At 35.0% G+C, this 19,867-nt stretch overlaps 2 protein-coding genes across 4 annotated transcripts in view; one reads left to right on the forward strand and one right to left on the reverse strand.

Annotated features, from left to right (window-relative positions):
- Window positions 1-1,977, forward strand: part of NRDC (nardilysin convertase) — a 31,821-nt gene extending 29,844 nt beyond the window's left edge. Inside the window, exon 31 of the mRNA XM_062581855.1 lies at window positions 90-1,977. Coding sequence (XP_062437839.1) covers window positions 90-287 — 198 coding nt within the window. The 3' untranslated portion in view covers window positions 288-1,977. The remainder of the gene's footprint in view (window positions 1-89) is intronic.
- OSBPL9 (oxysterol binding protein like 9) overlaps window positions 1,145-19,867 on the reverse strand; it is a 69,578-nt gene continuing 50,855 nt past the window's right edge. For 2 of the 3 annotated variants that reach the window (XM_062581856.1, XM_062581858.1), the window contains 16 exons: window positions 15,382-15,420; window positions 12,294-12,387; window positions 11,657-11,758; window positions 9,237-9,396; window positions 8,532-8,644; window positions 8,097-8,215; window positions 6,575-6,660; window positions 6,106-6,280; window positions 4,882-4,966; window positions 4,491-4,601; window positions 4,008-4,071; window positions 3,750-3,890; window positions 3,011-3,089; window positions 2,564-2,655; window positions 1,966-2,101; window positions 1,145-1,851 (listed from right to left, as the gene is read on the reverse strand). In XM_062581856.1, coding sequence (XP_062437840.1) covers window positions 1,777-1,851; window positions 1,966-2,101; window positions 2,564-2,655; window positions 3,011-3,089; window positions 3,750-3,890; window positions 4,008-4,071; window positions 4,491-4,601; window positions 4,882-4,966; window positions 6,106-6,280; window positions 6,575-6,660; window positions 8,097-8,215; window positions 8,532-8,644; window positions 9,237-9,396; window positions 11,657-11,758; window positions 12,294-12,387; window positions 15,382-15,420 — 1,671 coding nt within the window. In that variant the 3' untranslated portion in view covers window positions 1,145-1,776. The remainder of the gene's footprint in view (window positions 1,852-1,965; window positions 2,102-2,563; window positions 2,656-3,010; window positions 3,090-3,749; window positions 3,891-4,007; window positions 4,072-4,490; window positions 4,602-4,881; window positions 4,967-6,105; window positions 6,281-6,574; window positions 6,661-8,096; window positions 8,216-8,531; window positions 8,645-9,236; window positions 9,397-11,656; window positions 11,759-12,293; window positions 12,388-15,381; window positions 15,421-19,867) is intronic. The other variant, XM_062581857.1, reaches the window with a different exon arrangement.

Here is a 19,867-nt window from a genome sequence, read left to right on the forward strand (position 1 = left end):
AGTATCTGTATTTAATTTTTAGGGCAGATGAGCACTGAAAGAGATCTAAAAGTGAAGAGTCAATTTTCTTTTTTTGGTAACTTTTCCAGGTGGTTGGATTTGGAAAATATGAAGGGGACTCAGAGGTTACAGCTGTCTCAGAAGTACAGAATTCTTCATGTGGTGAAATACCTCATCTTACTTTCTTACCCCCATCCTCCTTGATGACTAATGTTACTTCCATCAAGGACATCAAGGCTTACACATCAACTCTGAATGTTCTCCCTTACCATAAAATATTAAAATAAATATGACATCTTGCCCTGCAGTGATGTGTAATACAGGTACTTTTTACAACTTAACCGTTGCAAAACTGGTTTTTATTAACAAAGCTGCAGTGGTAGCCGAGATGAGGAAGTCCATTCAGCTACGGAGGTAGCTTCCCTCAAGAGGTTTCCAGCCAGCCTTTCTCATTAAGGTCCAAGTTTGTTAAGAACAGGCACAGCGCTGACTTCCAGCTGCAGAGAGGGGAGGGTTGTTTTCTCTTTCACTAGAAAGACACTGTGCATTCCTCTCCCGCTGTTTGAAGGTGGAGGCTGCCTGTCATTTGCATCATTCCTACAGTGCTGTGGCAATTGCTTAACAGAAGTTACATTTCCTCAAAGAAAATATTCTGCAGTCCCCCTGGAGGAATTAAAAGTGCATGTGGAGAAGAAAACAAAACCAAACTTTAAGGCTTCAATCTTAGACTGCTTTTTTAGTTTTTACGTATCTGCAAAGTAGACAAAACTGAATTTAAATCAAATTAATGATAGACTTACTTAAACTGTGGAAGGAAAAATAGTTTGATTGCTACCTATAGCTGCTTTCTCAAACATTATTTAATTTCAGGCTAAATCACAGAAACACAAAAGGTTCCTATAGCTTTAGCTAGTCATTAGAATTAAGGCCAGACATAAGTTTCCAGAAAAATTCTGCTGTGAGTGGTGCAAATTCTGTTCCTTTTGCTAGTTTATTAACTACTAGCTAAAGTTTAACTAAGAACTAGGTTTAGCTAACAAGGATTCCACTGTAAAATTTTGTACTAATACATTTCACGTAAAGCAAATGATCAGCACTTAGCTGCAAAGGTTTATTATGAAATAAATAAAAGTCCATAAGAGAAGTTTGAAAAATCTATTTTATGAAGCTTTAAGATGCATTGAGTAGAATTATCTGTGGTTACATTTTAATCTCTAAAATAAAATAACAAAGTTATTTTGGGCAAGACACTGAAATGCCAAAAGATTTGATTATCATACAGGTGGAAGATAACATTTATGTAGCATTTTCTAACAAACCATCCCATCAAAGGAATCCTCATATTTACACATTGCAAACATTAGCTAGATTTAAATGACTTGTTGTTGTTTAAATATGTAGGACCCAGGAATATTATGCAACTGATACCAAATGTCATGGCCTTCACAGTGGTTATACAAAGTGTATACTTCACAGCCCAGATTTTCCATGCTTTAGAAGCATTATTAAAAGGGCTCCAGCAGCCTGCCTTTGAAGCCTGAATATACTACTGTTACAGCAAAGTCCAATATAAGTTACTGCAGAGCCAAGACGTTTTCTGTTTTATATAATTGCTTATCTGCATCAGTAAGTCCAGTATCCCTGAGATAGGAACCACTGTAATCGGAGGGGAAAGGTTCTCCAAAAGTTACATACATGATAACTGATGACTATCTTGGTATCAGATGTAAACTTCGCTAAGCCAAGGCTTGAATGTTTTCAGTTTTTATAACCCACTTAATGTTTACTGGCAGCAAGTCGTTTCAATAGTGGCTCATCATAAACCCAACATTCTCCATCTTCATGGAATAACTAGAAAATAAAAGGAGGGTAATAATCAAATGTAAGCTTTTTATGACTAACTTGGAAAGGAACAGTAAAATGCTACCGGTCAGAGAACACTGGCAATGTTTGAATAAAGCTCACCCTTGTCTCCCACGAGGTCTCACTCTCCTTTCTGGCTCTGGCTTCAGCTCTTTGTCTTTCTTCAAGCCTGTGCTTTGCTGCTGTAGCTGCATCAATGTCTCTGATTTTTAAGTTATATGTTACATCTTTCCACAAGCTTAAAAAAAAGAATTTTGAATGGAAAAGAGACTGCTTTATGGAAGCAAACAGTGCTAGGAGGTTGTAGAAACATACTACTGGTTATTAGTTATCACTACTTGTTTGAATTAAGGTAGGTCTCACTTACCAAAAGCACAGAAATAAAAAACAATATATATTGAACCACAATTGCAGTGTCTTTTGCCAGAAGTGGGCAATTTGTAGAGAGGCTCTCTCTCTGGATCTCCCTGATATTGGGCTCCTGAAAAGGTTGCAGAGAACTGCAGGTTTTCACTTCCCCATTAAAACCCAGACCTGCTCGTAACCTGGTTCTATCCTGCAGCAAGGGCCCACTGCAGAGCACGGCAGTTCCATGCAATGAATAGTGTTAAGGGCATCCAGTTAGTAAAGCTGTTTAATATAAACTTGGGTCCATTCTAACTAAAAATGTCTTAATTTTCGGTTTAACTAAAGTTCTTACCAGCGAGACTCATGTTCTTCTTGGTCCTCCAGTTTCCTTACCTTCTTCTTAATTGTAGGCATTTTCTTGGTATCTATAAAGACAGCATTCTCCTGGAGAGTGAGAGGTTTAAAAAAAAAAATAAAATAAAAAGAATCAATTCTTCATATATACTTTTCACATGCATGCACCCTCTCATTCTAGTATACTGGCTGTGAGAAAATGCATTAACATATTATTCTCTCTATTTTTATAATAAGAAGAGTCAGGTTACTGTAATAATAAATTAACAAAGTAAATCCAGACTCTTATCCTGAATTCAGCATTCTTGTGATCTTTTGGGACTCTTCAAAGGAGTTCCAAAAACTAAAGTTAGTATATATAAAAAAAATTTAGCACTTACTTAAACTCCCACTTTTGGTAAAAAGGAAAAGAAAAAAAAAAACACAAAACAAAAAACTGCTTTACCCCTGTTGCGTATTTTGCGTACATGACACCATTCCATTCTCCTTCAATTGAGCAGAAGGGTTTCTTGTCATTAGGAGAACTAAATAGAGAAAAACAATCATTTTGTATTTGTATTACACGAAGCAAAAGACCCCAAAGGATCAAAACTTTACCCTAGTTGCATTACAGTCTTTGATATGAAGGGCTTAAAGTGATAATCATAAGCATATATTTGTTCAAGTTGCACAAACCCCTAAAGAAAATGCTGTTCTCCAATGTAAGAAAGGCCTTGCCTTAGGTCTGCAGTTAAATAGTAACAGGCTTTCAAAACAGATTTAGAAGGAACTAGAGGTCTTTGAAAGGTCTGAAGAACTCTTAAGTTTCTTCCCGATACTACTGGGGAACACAAACACTAGTTTAAGAATGAGGTGCAAGTGTCACAAGGTGACTGAAAACCAGGTTATAAACAGCTTTTTGCCTGCATTGCTTTCTGATCTTTATATTACTGCTACAGCAGGCCTCCAAGAAAGATGAGATTCTCCCCTGAATTCTGTGTACAGATCATATGCATAGGGTCTAACCAAAATACACCATGAACAAATAGGAAGTGATTTGCAGCAGAACAGTAATGACATGCTAGTAGTTTACTGAAGAGAGCTGCTTCAGTATTTTAAACTGGTGTATAAGATTAACTTCTTTAAAAACAGCCAGCATTTAAGCAGAGAGAAGTGAGATTAACTGAAGAAAGAAAGAGGCTTACAAAATTTCAGCTGTAATTCTGTGCTTCTTTCCTCCATAAAATGGTTTTGTGTGGAAGACTATGGAAGCATTATAGCCTGTCTTTGAGCAATTAATACTGCATTCTCCACCAAGTTCAATCCATGGTACAGTGAGAATAGATCTGCAATAATAAATAAGTATTTAAGGGTTATAAATATGTAACACTTAAAGGGTTAAATAACCATTTAAGTATTACAATGCATTAAAAATGAAAATATCAGGTAGAGTATTTACTTGCCTTCCATAACCATTAGGGAAGGTCAAAATATAGTGTTCATCATAATCTAGGCATGTGACACACCCTATCAAAGAAAAATAAAAATAGATTTAAAAACATCCAGCAAAATTTCTACAAAACCTTTCATAACAATCTCTTGAAATATTTCATGAAAAGGAGGTAACATAGAAAAGGAAAGGTGAAGGGCTTTATTTTTTCATAGATGCCGAGTACGCTTATCTTCTAGAGGTTAGTTTCTATGATTAGCTTCTCAGTATGATGAGCTTCTGGGAGAATTGTGCTCACGAAGAAACTGGGCCCAAAGTGATTTAAGCATATTTTGTGTAAATTTTCTATATGGTGAATGTGAAGTTTCTAGATATGTAAAATCTAGATCTATTAATTCACATGTTCCTCATGTTTAAGAGAATGAATTGAAATATTTTCTGTAAAATTTGAATTGCAGAAAGTTAATTTCCCCTTATTAAATTCACATGCACTTACCTTGCCCTATATTATGAACGCCAATAGACATTCCTAGGAATTTTGACTTGGTCCATATATGAGCATTGAATTGTATCCTCTTGCTAAAACACTCTGCATAAAATGCTGAAACTGAAGGAAAAAAGTGTTAACAAGACATCAATAATTTTTTTTCCCCAAATTATTCTAACCAGGAAATATTGCAAAGTTGCAGAGGGCCTGATACTTACATGGCTACAGAGTTTTCAAACTGTTTCTCATAAAAACAGTCTACAGAGAAAATGGCTTTTAGCTCAAATTCATACAGAAAACATAAACCCAAGAGTTAAATAAATTAAAAGCTTTCTTTACTGTTGCTCCTATCCAGATAAATGAGATACCATCTCTATTAGCAGAGGTATTGTCAACTTACTTGGAGGATGATGAGAGACCTGCTCTGCCACAAATGTTACACTGCTTTTACTGACCCAAGGAATTGGTCCTTCTGAAACTGGTTCCTGCAAGATAATAAACAGGTTTTTCATTCACTGATGGTGCTTTCAAAACACCAAGTGAATGGATGCTTCTAAAAGAGGCTGTTTCCACATTTAAAATAGGCATCTAAAAATGTATTGCAAATGTTCTAATATATTTGCCCATTTACTAATTTGAGTAAAGAATAATTCCCTATTTCTGAACCCATGATGCCTTTTAAAGATCTTCTAATTTCTGTTCTCTTGTTTTTATTATAACTGTATTTACAGACATGTCCATTATACTGAAACTCCAGTAAAACCAGAACAATCACATATAAATCCAATTAATTTCTTATTAAGTAATAGCAGATGGGTGGCAAAAAGTTCTTTTTTGCTTCTGAGCAAATCTGATATGCATATTAGTAATAATCAGATTATGTGCATCATACAACCATATAACGTATTCATTTCCTGTGGCAAAACAGGAAAACATAGAAGTGACAGAAGCACCAATATAGTACTGTCCTTCTGCCAGCACAGTCCAAATGTTCACCTCAGAAACAACAGGAAGATTTAATCAAACAAATAGTAAACGCAAAAAATACGAGTGAGAGATAGACATTTTACTTGAGATCAGTCCTGAACTACACAGGATGAGAAATGCTGATTTTTAAGTAACTTAATCCAGAAGCGTGATGTGGGACTGCAGTGGTACTTCAACCTAGAAATTCTCGTGGTTCTACAATGTACCTCTGATAAAAGACAAACCTCTTCAACATCAAACACTCATTAAACTGGAAAAACAATACACCTCTCAATCACATTAGGACATACTACACCAAGGCTACATGAAGTACTTTAGCATACGGTCAAGAATAGTGCCTCACTGATTAAAACATGAGCTCTTCATTTATCATTTGTGATTTCCCAGATTAGAAAGCAACGCTTCTTGGGATTTGTTTGGTTGGTTGAGTTTTTTTGTTTACTCAAATTTTTGCTATGCAAGCTACTTTAAACATCACCTGCCCAATGAAAAGGAGAAAGGGAAAAAAATCAGTTAAACATATTGCCACATTTTTGTCAATAGCATAAGCCATTCCAGTCAAGTAATTAATAGAGCTTAGGGAATTACTTGCAAGTATTCTAAGCACCAGAAAAAAAAACAACACTAGAAAACTAACCATATCGTCTTCACCTTCAGTGCCTGGTAATACCCAATGACATCGGAAGATCTCACCCAAAATGGGATTGTAAGGCTTTTTAGCAACCGACCCTTTTCTTCCTGCATGAAAAGCTGAGAGGTACCATTTAACCACTTGAACCATTCGTTCCTTTGGATCCTTCTGGTCGCTAATGCTACATGGGCCAAAAGAGAGAAAAAAAGGACAGGCAATATGTAATAAAGCAAGTCACTGCTTCCCAACAGGAATCAACATTTACATACTAATGCTTCAAGTATTTTTACCTCAAATGCAGCAGATTTTTTCAATAGCTAGAAGTTTGACTAAACTACTGTGTGACTACTTTGACTAGCTTTCAAGTTTAGATCAAAATCCAAGCATTATTATTCAAAAATTATTTTTAACAGTCCACAAGGGCCATAAACAATATCAGAACCAGTTAAAATGTTCTACATTGAAAATCAAATACCTGACAAATAAGTCCGGATGTGCAAAGAAGTCAGCATACATTTCCAAGAGTGATCTTCTTTCCAGGATAAAAGTTGGAAGAACCACCTGGGAAAAGAAAAATAACTTTAGAAATCAAGATATTAACTCTACATGCTAATCATAAATGGCTTACAAACTGCCCAAGGCTTTGTATGGCTCTAAGTCGACTGTGTCCTCAAATTTACCGATGAGTTCTGACATACGCAGGTCAGTTGGCATCTTCTATATAACCAGAGATCTAAACTGAACTGCCTCTTGTCTTCTGTATGACTCACACCCAAAGCACACTCAGCTGTATGGCTGAGCTTATAAAAAGCTGTTCTTTGCTACAGTAACACTAATCATTTAGTGTTAACACTAAATGATTTAAATAAATAAATAAATAAAAAACACTAAATAACACTAATTTAGTTTCTTCTGTGTCTACACTTTCAATTTTCATTTATAGTCAAAATCTCAGTCCATTTAGTCACATTTGCTTATATATCCAATGGAAACTAAATTTTCAGTCACCTCTATCAAGATGAAGATTAATCTCTCCCCTACCACTATTCCTCCCCAACAGTACTCACAGGATCCACTCATGTGGATCAGCTCAGTCTGATTCAGTGTAGCATAAACCACTGTTGAAAGTAGCACAGATTGTTGTAGTTGACTTTAAAGCGATGCAGGCAAGAACCACTCACACAATGCTTTTTAGCAGCTTGAGATCAGTAACTTTTTGAATATTCCAGGAGTCCCTAAAACAGACCTATTTTGGATCGCTTACTATTCAGGACAGCCAGAAACCTTCTGTATTTACATGGCAGCTACTAGCTACTTCCTCAGAAGTATCTTCAAGTTCATCTTTTCATTGTCCATTATGAGTTCCACACCAGAGTTTAGAAAGTCATCCACTTAAGGAAACTAATGATGAATTAGTTGCTTAAGTTTAATCAAGGTATCTAGAAAAATCAATGCCTCCAAAATGTTATTCATTGCATCATGAATCACATTCTGAAGTGTCCAGTTCAATACCTGCCAATTTCACATGTAGCATTTTAAAATAAACAAACAACTTACTCAACATGATCCCAATTAAGTAAAGCATTTCATTATATGCTCAATTCCCTCTTATTTTAATGATATCTTACTGAATGTTACCATAGATTGGGACCTTGTAGATCTTTGTTCTAGGAAACAGAAGGACTGGAGAAAGATTACTAGCACATGCAGCAGCATCCCTCTTATCCCAAGTCTACAAACAAAGACCAGGCTCAAAGAGAACAAATAGCTATTTTCCATAGCAACCTACTTCCCCAATCTACAGGATTTTAACAGTTGGATGTATTTATTCTGTGTTCATTTTCCCCCTCCGAGTAACAACTCCAATTACAAAATATGTCACACAGATTACAGCTTAGCTAGCTCTCAGAACAAATGTATATAGTATTACTTTAATATTGAATTGATTTACACAGAATTCAGAGTAGCTTCCATAAATGAACAGTAGACAAGCTTACCTTGGTTAGATCCATTCCTAATCTAACTTGTGACAAGAGGTGCATGATAACACTCTTATGTTCTTCCACTGATTCTCCTTCCCCGTCGTCGTCTCTGTCATCAGGAGGATCAAAGAGATCTAAAGAAAAAGACCGGATAGCTTTCATTTTATTTCACTGAAAGATACAAAATCTTCAAACACTGGCTAAATTTAATTTAGCATATGTATTAGGTGTCAAAAAAAAACTTACTCATAAAAGGAAGATTTTTAAGTCTTCAAATCTGACAATTCTTAGTAAAGAATTAGTACATTAGTAAATTACATTAGTAAAGAAACACCAGATAAACCATTTTCCACAAGTATCATATCATATATATGATCATACATCTATCAACATAGTTTTCAAACAGATTAACAGAGAGCTCCCTAATGAAAGTTAACATAGTCCTCTTACCAGCATCATTTGTCCCATTAGACATGGAAGAATTGAGGGACTCTGTGGTATCTGGACGTTTCAGACTACTTCCTGTGCTGCTGCGAGTCAGAACAGCAGCAGATCCTGAAGAACTAAACAAGAATATTAAGTTCTCCTGATTCACAACAAACTAGTTTAGATCAAGTTGTTATAATTTGACATACATTAGCATCAGTTTCCTAAGGAGTTCACCAACAGACATTAGCATTTATGCTACATGCTGATTCACGCAAAACTTAAAATGGAATGGAGCCTCATGCCTGGGAAAGCCTGCAGCCTTAGGTCAGTAAGATAAAGGCATAAAAAGGCTGACTCTAATTCCACTTTGAAACATGTACAACCTCTTAAAATTCGTTTTCTAATTAAAAACAAAAAAAAATAGTAAATAGAGATTTTGGGGAAAAGTCAACTACTTAAATGATCCTTCTCACACCGAATGGAAAATCTTTATTTATCAAATGTTGCAACAAATACGTGTGAAATACCCAAAGCTCACACATTCATTCTCTTTCTGAGCTGGTGGTTTCCCAAGTTTGGTCTGCATTAGTCTTGTTACATGAAACAGTTTTTTGCCAGTATGCCTTGTTTGCTTATTTAGATTAACTAACCCCTAAAAGTAGACAAGCCATGCACTTGTAGATAAAAACTCTATTCAGCAGGTACTGCAGTCTTTCAGCTACTTACTCTATACATCGCTTTGGTGAGGAACTGCTCTGGTAGAATTCATCAGCATCGTAGAACTCATCCTCACTGCTTGAGTAGGAAAAATCCGGGACTGTATTTGGAGAGAGATTGACATGGCTTGGAGAAGTTAGGCTGCTGCTAGGTGCTGACTGTCCACTTCCTACAGAATATTAGAAAGAATTATAGATTTAATAAAACAGAAATGATTTAAAAAATAAATAACAACATAATTATTTACATACATGAAGTCAGAAATTAGGAGGGAGCTGAGTTTTAAGATGACTGGACAACACAATCAACACATCAGATCAGGAAAGTAACAGTCAATGTAGACTGATGAATGAAAATTTATGCTAGGTACGTAATTATGTTTTTTTTTTAATTAGAAGATTAGCTTTCATAAGGAATTGTAAACAGAGATGATTATAGCAACTACACATACTTCAACAGTGCAAACTGGAATAGTGTATATGATACTGGTCTGTTCATCTTAAAACAGATACTGCTGGAGTTAAAGCAACAAAGTATTCAAAGACTGAAATAACTTGTATGAAATAATTTATAAGACTAGCTTATATTTAATGTAAATGAGCAAGAGAAAATACGATAAAAACATTAAAGACAATGTAATAGGGATTTCATTTTCCTTTTTCAAAGCACAAAAATTTTCTCTGTTACATTAGATGTAACATTTAAAATCAGCACACAATATAAAAACCTTCCTCACAGTTTAATTACATGCTGTATAACTCATTTCACATGAAATATTTGAGGTCAAGGACTCAGAATTTAATTTTTTTTTTTTATAGTTAGTAGTACCTACATAATACTTAATTATTAAAATTCTGTGGAAAGAGTATTAAACCTTGAGCTTCAAAGGTTAAGCAAATCTCTAGCTGTTAGCATTCAAGCTGACACCTCCTGCTGGGAAGCAGATTATCCCACAGCCACTTTCTGCAGGGTTCTTAGTGCTTCTGCTGGAACAACTGCAGGTAGGTAATGAATTAAGATGGATATCAAGTCTAATTTAAGATGACACTTTCTACGTTCTTCCTACTTTCTTATGTCAAACTGAAGACAAGAGAAGAACAGACAAAAAGAAGGAGGATATAATAAAATATTTATCAAATTTCAATTCTTTGAAAATAAAGTTTTATAAAGCCAGTGGCAGTCTAGAACTTACTGTATGGATATTTCTCCTTCATTAAGACTTTAAGTCAAATTATACATTCTTGAAAAATTTGTAAGTTAAATTGAATTACAAGTACAAATACTTGAAATGCAAGTAGTTGGTGAGGCTTTTTCTAGAATTACATTACAGCAATATATCAGGTCGTATTTTTTAAGTTCTGTTTAGTTTTGGAGACATTTCATCACATTTTTCAACAAAAGAGGATTAGCTTTTAGGTATCTGAACACAATACTATAATCTAATAAAGTATTACAAGTTATGTAGGTTAATTTCATTTTAAAGGTAGCATTTTAATAATTACTCTTTAACTGTTAAAGCAAGAAAGCTGTAGAAATTAACTTCAAATAAACCAGAAAGGTGATTTTACATCATAAAATAACTTACAAAATTATCTATTTTATTTCAAATGAATATGACTGTTTCATAGGGATAGGGAGGAATCAATTAAAAAAAGAAAGGTCAGACATAATGTAGTTACTGCAAAATCCTTGTGCTGATTGCCTCAAGATTGTGATGGTGGAAACAAAAAAGCAAGCTAGCAGTATTTCTACTTAAATACGATACTTAGGAGCCAGAACAATTGATTTTAACACAACACTGAAATAGATGTCGATTAAAAGCAAGATGTAGGCTGATATGACCATGATCATTTGCACATGAAAACAGTCTATGGTGGAAGAGATTAAAACCTGAATAGAAGGAAAAACTTCAGGGTTTTCAAGAAAAATCATCAAGTCAAGGAAGAAAAATTAAGGCTCTGTGGAAGATTTCATCCAAGTCAGCGTTTGGAAAGCAAAGGCTACACGTTTGGTGCAGAAACTTACTGAGAGAGCTGATAGTCGCACCACAAAGGCACAGGGAGACTCCTCTTGTTTCAGAGCTATTTCTCAGAAATACAGCAAATTAGTTTTTGCTGTATTTCTCAGAAAAATAGCAAAAGTTAGACCAGCTTATATGTTTATTAGGTTAAGTCAAGCAATTGTATGCCCCCCTGCCCCAAATCACATCAGAACAGAAGAGGTGAAACTCTGATGAAGCGATCAGTGGGAGTATCAGTGTTGCTCACACAATGAGATAAGACTAAGAACAAAATTGCTAGCAGTTTAAACTCTTCCTTTATAATTGGCCTACATAACATTATCATAATAGATAGTTACATTAGCTTACAGACACTATATATTCAGGTTTTGTTACTTGTACTTTGAAAGACAGTCACACAAAACCGTACCTGTACTATTTGGTGTTGGAGTCTGATTTCCAAGTGATGCTACCACAGGTCCCACTGGCAAGGATGAGGGTCGCTGCTCTGATTTGCACAACTGAGCAGGTTCTAGGGGGATATTTTGATAAGTTAAACCAAAAAACTCAAAACCCATCTTTAAATAGGAGAACTGTGCTTTTATTGGGAGAGTCTCCATTGTTTTACCTCATTCTGAAAAAAATAAGTCTTTGTCTGTAAAAGCCATTTACATTGGAAAAATACATTTTTCCATCATTGTTACTTAGCTTTTTTTTCATTAATAGGCAAAGATAGCATTAAGAAAAAAAAAATCACAGTTAGTAAGGTTTTGTTTTCTGGAAACTATAGTTTCCATTCATTCAGAAAAAAAAAATAGAAATGTAAGCTAGCAATTTAGAACCAAAAAACCAAATCAGCACATTCACGAAACAGGCTCAGGCTGGCTCTATGCTTCCCATTCCTTCTTCCTTCACACTGCTGTGGTGTGTGTACCAAGTGCAGTGCATCTGTTTCGCAAACATGACACAGAAGCTACCCACCATCACATAGCCTCTGCATCTAGTCTGCAGTTTCGTCCTCCTCTGTTCATTAACATTTCTGCTGTGCTGCTTTCTGTGTACCATACCTGGAGGTATGACAGTCTGGGAAGGCATTGTGCTGATCACCGACGCTTCCAAAGGACTAGGCTGATACACTGCGTCAACAGGATTTATAGTACTCTGAGATAAAGAAACAAAAGTACAGTCTTTTCTTAATTAAAAAAAAGAAAAAAAAAGAAGCACAGATAGTAAGAATATTTTGAGTGCGAGAAATGCCCAAATGCAAGATAGCAAAGTCCTGAGAGAAGAAAAATGACACATAGATTGACAGTTGAAGACATGAGAAATACTTTCAAAACAGTAATACTTTGATTCATTTTGTAAACTTTAAAGTACTAAACTGAATTTGCTACAGATTTGAATTATCTTATAAAAAGAGTTCTGTATTTCAAGTTTTATCTTCTGCTATGTTTTCCAATGTCCATTAATAGCTATTGTGTGCAGGAGGAAAAAGAACAAAGCATCTGGCAAAATTAAGATAAGTAATCTGTATTTTTAAAAACAATTTCTTCAGAAAATAATTTGTCCAGACAGCATTAAATCAACACAGGAATTAAAATAAGATATTTGCACATTTACAGCCATAAAGTGGCACTTCGTTGCCAAAATTCTTTTAAATACAAGCTGACAGTTTTCAGTATATCTCCAAGAACATTTCAATTTACTTACAAACTCAGGCTCTCTGAAAACCAAGCACCAACCCAACTCAGCACTCAAAAGTCACTAACCTCAGAAAATGTTCTTGGCTTTTTGATTTTCAAGATGCTCGCTGGATAAGCAGCAATGTCTTTTAATTAAATTTAGCACAATTTTACCTTCCTTAACTGACCTTTTATTCTGTTATAATTTAACAATTAGTCCTATATAGGTTTACATGCAAAAAACAGAATTGCCACATGATTCTGGCTAACAACTGGGCAAAAGGCAGGTAAAAACCCTTTCCAAACCTCTTGCAATTAAAAAAAACAATAATCTGTCAGAACTGTGAAAATCTGTGTGTTGATTTGTTAGCAAGTCTTGCTACTATACTTAAATAGAAAAAATACCAAGCACAGAAAGTAACATAATACTGAGTTCCATTTCTAAAAATGCTCAGCTTAAAGATAGAAAGAAAAAAAGATGAGCTTTGCTTTTAATTTTAATCTGTACGCTTAATCCTATCTTTTTTCAGATCAGTATTTAAAATTTTACTATTAAAAAGAAACAAACTTCTTCCCTTCCTTTACTCTTAAATAATTTTCATTTGCATGTAGACTAAGGGAAACTGGTCATTTTAATCTTCCTCCCATCTTCCTACACATGGAACTAGATGATCTCCAGAGGTCCCTTCCAATCTTACTGATTCTGTGATTCTATGACTCTACGGATGACTTTTCTTGCCTCTTTTGCTAGTCAACCCTTATTCTGAACTCTATTCCTACATCAGAATCAGCAATCCAATTAAGATTTTTTATAGCACAGAATTTATTTCATTGAAAACACCACTACTATTCCCAATTTATCAAAAAAACAAAAGAAACAACAACAAAAAAACCCAAAACACAAATCCGTCCCCTAAGCTTTGGCTGATGTGACTTATGACTGACTGACAGGCAAATAATCAATCCAGTACATATACTGCTATTCTACTGCATTTCAGCTTAGCAACAGCCATCCCTTACATCTTACTTCAACTGCTTCTGCAATTACGCATGCAACATAAGTAGGTCCTGTCCCACATATTTCACAGTCAAAATCATGATCAGACCTGAGAGACCTTAAGAAGCAAGATGAGTTCTATGATACACAAAATGTCATTGCTATTTCTACCTCCCCTAGCTTTCAGGAAAACTAAAAGTAGTATGATGCAGAACACTAGTATGACACAGGAGAAAAAAGCAACTTCACCTTTGACTTTGTATGCAGGATTGTAACCTTATTCTTAAATATTTCTGTCTTGCACCACTAACTAGAATTTTCCGTTAAGTATTTTGGGGTAGGCCTTCATGGTTTAGATACAGACAAAGGCATACCTAAAAGCGTTTCCTATTCTTTTATTTTAATAATAATAAAGTTATTAAAATCACCTCCCTTCACCGTGATATCAAGCTGAGCACGTTCCTGCCTGAACTTGATCCAATATCTGACCTTAAACCAAGTTAAGGTGAGCTACACTGTCAACCTCCGTAGCATCAAAATTTCAGCTTTCACAGTCACTGCTGCATCACTTTACACTTTCTTACAAAAATACATGTTTTTTTCCATCATAATCTAGCCCAGAGACAATTATAGTAGTGGTCAATAAAATTTAGGACTATCAGAAGTCCTAATATCTGTATTGCATTTCTGAGAAAAGACACAGAGTTAAGAGGCAAATATGTAGAGCTGCAGATCATCTCTGCCATAGGCAACTGCAAAAGCATGAAACCAAAACTTGTACATGCATCTTTACTTCAAAGTTCACACCAGAAAAATTATACTACTAAAACTGTATGTCACAGAAAGAGAAAGTAGAGCTTAGGAGTTACCAGCAACTGTAATTAAAACAAACTATGATTTTTAGAGAGTTATGTTATACTGAAACCAACCTCCTATTAAAAATATCTGAAATGTGTACAAGTAACAAAAACAGAAAAAAGAACAGAAGTTACATATGACTGAAACCAAAGATGACAGAAGTCATTAAAAATGAAGAAGTTGTACTAAAGATGAAACATTGCTGAAGCAGACATAATACAACTTTGTGTCAGATGAGCACAGCAGAGAAGACAAACTACCTGAAGCACATGGACAGAAGATCTAATTTATACATAAAAATACTTCAGATGGAACACAAAACTATTTCTGTCCCAATGATTGCCCCTTTCATTTGTTCACATGGCAGATTTTTATCTAATTTTTCAGTCATAATACTGCCATTTAAAACAGCCAGTATAAAAGACTGCTCACTGTATTTTCTAATGACAAAAGTGGCAGTCAACCTCAGAAGCTAACAACTCAGCAGTATTTTTAACAAGAGACTTGAAGCAGTAAATTAGAGAAAGAAGGAAGGATGTTGCAAAATTAGTGGAAATTCAGGCCTCTGTTCAAATTTCTGCAGAAATAAAGGCAGATAAAGATTAGATTTAAACTTACTATAAGTCCATCTGCGTGCTTCTCCTCATTATTTTGGTCCTTAAGGAAAAAACGTTAAAAATATCAACATATCAATCTTGTATGACTTATCAGTTCTGTGTTATCTGAGAACTATAACAGTAAGTTTCTCTCAGGGATGTTTACATTTTCAGCCATAAAATGTTAATGTTCTGAGGACCTGTCTATGCAAATTTGAACAATTTTAAAAATATCCCTTCCACACTATATCATGTTATTATGCCTTACAATGCAAGTTCCTGCTAAATAAGAGTCCCCCTAGCTCTACGGTACTAACGAGTCCCTAAATACTGAAACACATTAAGTTCTTTGCTTCTAAAGAGCAATGGTTAGCATATAGGTCAAGTTTCCAAAAGCACTTCTGGCTTTTGAAAGGCAAAAGTGCATTTTGAAATTAAATCTTTTAAGCTTTACTAGATTTTAAAACCTGTTTATCTTAATAAGAGACTAGCTTTGGCCCAGAGGCTTATGTGAAGGCAGGCAATGTATGGAAAGAACTGTCATGGGGGGGAAATTACACCAGCAGCAGGCAAGTTAATGCCAATCTACAGTGAGCACAGTTTTAACACACACAGTCAAATCTCTTCATTTCTGCCCAGAAGTTCATACTAGCCAGCACATCTATCCATAGCTTTGTTCAGTGTAAACTGTCAGACATCTACAGAGTATTTCCCCAGATTTCCAGTTGTCAAAGTTATGAAGAAAAAGAGAACCAAGAAAAGAAAAAAGCTGTAAATAATATTGAAAATAAAGTTAGGACATACATATATTTTGATATTTAAAATGGCTACAGTATTATACTCTCTTTTAGCTTATACATTTACCTATAGGCTGCCACATTTTCATGTCTGCTAGTTGACATTTCTTAAGCAAGGTTTTCAATGACAAAAAGAGGACACCAAGCGCACTGAGTTCTGCTGGGTTGCAAACTGGCAAACAAAAATGCCACCTGCAAAAATGCCATTTTTTCCACACACAAAATTTCCATGTTGTATGACCATATCTTGCGTATAAGAAATTAAACAGAAGATTGCTGTCCTATCTCAGCAATACAGAACCAGCAATGTGTGTGGCACGTTAATCAGGTAAGGAAAGGAGAAATGCCATAAAACTAGACAGGCAAAACTGACTGCAAGTGATGGGGTGAAAAAGGGAAGGCAAAGATCCGAAGTTACGTATCGAAACAATAAGAGCTACTTCACACAATGTATAATATACATTTCTGTTATAAGACTGCAGTTCACCAAACCACTGAGAGACCACTACATATATTTTACATGCAGAGATTATTAGCAGAACTGGGCAACTTCAACTGTAATTCACACTAGCCAAATGCTTCACCTACCCATTCCACTTTGTTTATTTTGATTGCTTTTCAGTAAGGCATATTTGTAAAACTACTGTATTATATCATATACCTATTTAATTGGCATTTACTTCATTATTAAATTACTCATACTCCTATTATTCATTATTGTACAAGACAGGCTGTTCTAAGTCCATAAAGCAGTTCAACTTAATGCAAATAGGAAACAGATTTACCTCAATACATCAAAATCATTCAAACAATAAATGGCTACATATCTGAAACTGAAATAGGTTCTAAGTACATAAGAAAAAATGATGCCATTTTTCAAGGTATGCAAACAATCAGCAGGTAACTATGAAGTATGTCTCCTAATGGGAAAAGCACTGTAGAAGTAAAAGTGGGAGGGGTATGGATAAAATGGTTTAACATTAGTCATGTAAGTCATCAGGTAGACTTGTGTTATAGTTTTTGGAAAAAAATTCTAGAAGCTTAGGTTATATACTGGAGAACCAAACAGAAAGCTACAAGTTATACTCAAAGAAATTTTAATATATTAAGTTTCACATACATGCAGCAGAGAATTATACTCTTACTTCCTACAGCAGTAGGAAATCAGGATATCGATAAAGCTCAGGGAAGGGAAAAAAAGTCAGAATGTCATGTAGTCAACGAGCGTATTTGCTTAAAATGGAGAGAGAGGAAGAAAACAAAAGCAGAATAAAGGTTATTAAAATAGGAGGAAGATTTAAAGAGGATATTTTTCACTACGCATGAATCAACTTCTTTCATTTACTAAATTAGTCCCCCAAAAGACCTTTACTCTGTCTACTTTTTTGTTTATATACTAGCTGAAGCAGTAGAGCCCTGAACCTGACCAAAAAAATGGCCATAACTGCCACCACAAGTTCCATTTGTCTGTTGTCAACAAGCTACTTCCCAACTTCAAAAAATAAGCTTATATCATCGGCACAAGATTAAACAATATTTGCCCCACTAAACTCACCCACAGTACACTGCAGAAATGGAATCTGACAGTCCACAGGCCCAGAAAGCTAACTCAGCCATCCGTAACTAGCTTTGATCAGGAATGGAAAAGCAGACTATAATTCTGCTCTTCCAGCTTTACTACTGTATTGCATAATTAAGCTTAAAAAAAGGTGCAAAATTTCACAGGAATTGAACCTCTGTAACAATTACAACAGTTAGATACATTTAAATAGTAAGTAACCAAAAATGAGGCAGTCACTTGTTACACATTGCTATATTGAGGTAGCTGTTGAGAAACAAGTTACATGTCTGCATAAGCAACCTGAGATACTATCATCCAATCTATAACTGCCTCTCCCAAACCCAGTCGAAGAAGCATGCAATTTGCATGCACTTGCCTGTTATAGCTACACAGCGAGTGAGAGAGAAGGAGTTAAGCCATGATTGGGAGGTCCCAAATCCCAGGAGAAGAGGCGAAAAGACAGGATGCCAACCTGCTGTTGCAGCTTTCCATGCAGATGAAACTCCTCAAAGACATTTCGGAGATTTAATTTTAGCGTTGAGTATTACTGCAACGCTCAGTGATTTTACAAGGCTTTTCTGCTCTTATTACTTTGAAGGATTCAAAGGGCATCACAGCATGCTGAACACAGGTTGTTCTCGCTCTAGATTCATGTGGCACAAAGCTATTTCCATGTACCTTGCTACTTGTAAAATATTTTTGTTTCCACATGAACATGTTAACTAATGCATCTTGTCCTTCAAATTTATCTATCTTTTTAAACTAAAACTGCAAACATTTGATATTCATAGCTGCACTGATTACTGAAAGAGTATTGCATCCAGAAGAACCTGATCCTGCAAGATTCTAAGCACTTCCATTTTCACAGGCCTCAAAATTCTGTAAAATGTATTTAGCATCTAGAAATTAAAACATACAGCAGCATAATATTTGAGAGCTCCTAACATATAAAGTAAAAAAATAAAAATAATGCAGAGTACAGGAAAAAAACATTGCAGTGCCTATGCCTATTCCTGAATAAATTAGAATAAGTTATGATTAAATACAGTCCTAAATTCAGAAAATGGTATAAAAGTTGGTTTCTTTGCAGAACAGAAATGAAAAAAAATCTGATAAGCAAATCTCACTATCTTTAACAAGATAACAAAGCACTTAAGTGTTGTGAAAGTCCAAATGTATTGCGCATTTGTACTCTTAAATAACATAATTTCAAGTTCATGATGATGTTGGAACTTCTTGAAATAGGGACCTATTAAAAGCCTTGTCAAATCACAGTTTAGATTAACATCACAATTTTCCCTTTTACTATTTATGCTAGTCACATTCTTAAATGAAGCAGAAAGGCTACTTAGTTTCATTCAGTTTTTGTTCTGTAATCCTTATACTTGTAGAAGGCTCTGACTTAATCTAATTGCAAACTCTGCAAAAAAAGAACTTTCTTCTGAGCTTTTTGGAACATTAATTTCCTGAAGAGCAAGCCTCAGGTCAGTAAAAATTGCCCTGCAATACAAATATAAAGACCAAAAGAAGAACAGACATTTTAGAGTAGATTCAAAACAGCACCAGTCCTGGCCGGTCAGCGACCAGGATTATCACCGCAGCTCCTGAAGCAGCAGTGCAATGCTTTGGAAGCAATGCTAGCAGTATGGCTAGTGTGACGGGCCACAGCAGTTACTGATTTTATCAGTTTTTTTTTTAACCAGTCAATGAAATATACATTAGCTTATTCAAAACCTGAAAACAGATGTCAAACACTTCTTCCCAGAGAGGAAATCAGACCTGCTGAATGCAGGAACACTAGCACTTAAAAAAAAAAAAAAAAAAAACACAACACATTTGCACCAGCAACATAGGAACAATATGGTACAAAATTCAGTACAAACTTTATGACTGTCAAATGTGTTTTAATCTTTATTATTTGTAGGAAGCTGAGAGGTGTTTTTGTGTAAGGATTCTTTTTCCCCCTCTTACAGTGAGCTACCTATCTTCATATCTTAGAAGTTTTACAAATTACAAAATGAATTAGGTTATATTGACTATAGTCAATATATTTAGAATTATTTCCTTACTAAAACTCATCACATAAAAGCGAAAGACTGAATAAAGTAATTGAAGTTTTGGCTGTGAATATGGATACAATTGTCTACTGC

This window comes from Rhea pennata, chromosome 8, assembly GCF_028389875.1.
Source record: "Rhea pennata isolate bPtePen1 chromosome 8, bPtePen1.pri, whole genome shotgun sequence".
NCBI lineage: Eukaryota > Metazoa > Chordata > Aves > Rheiformes > Rheidae > Rhea > Rhea pennata.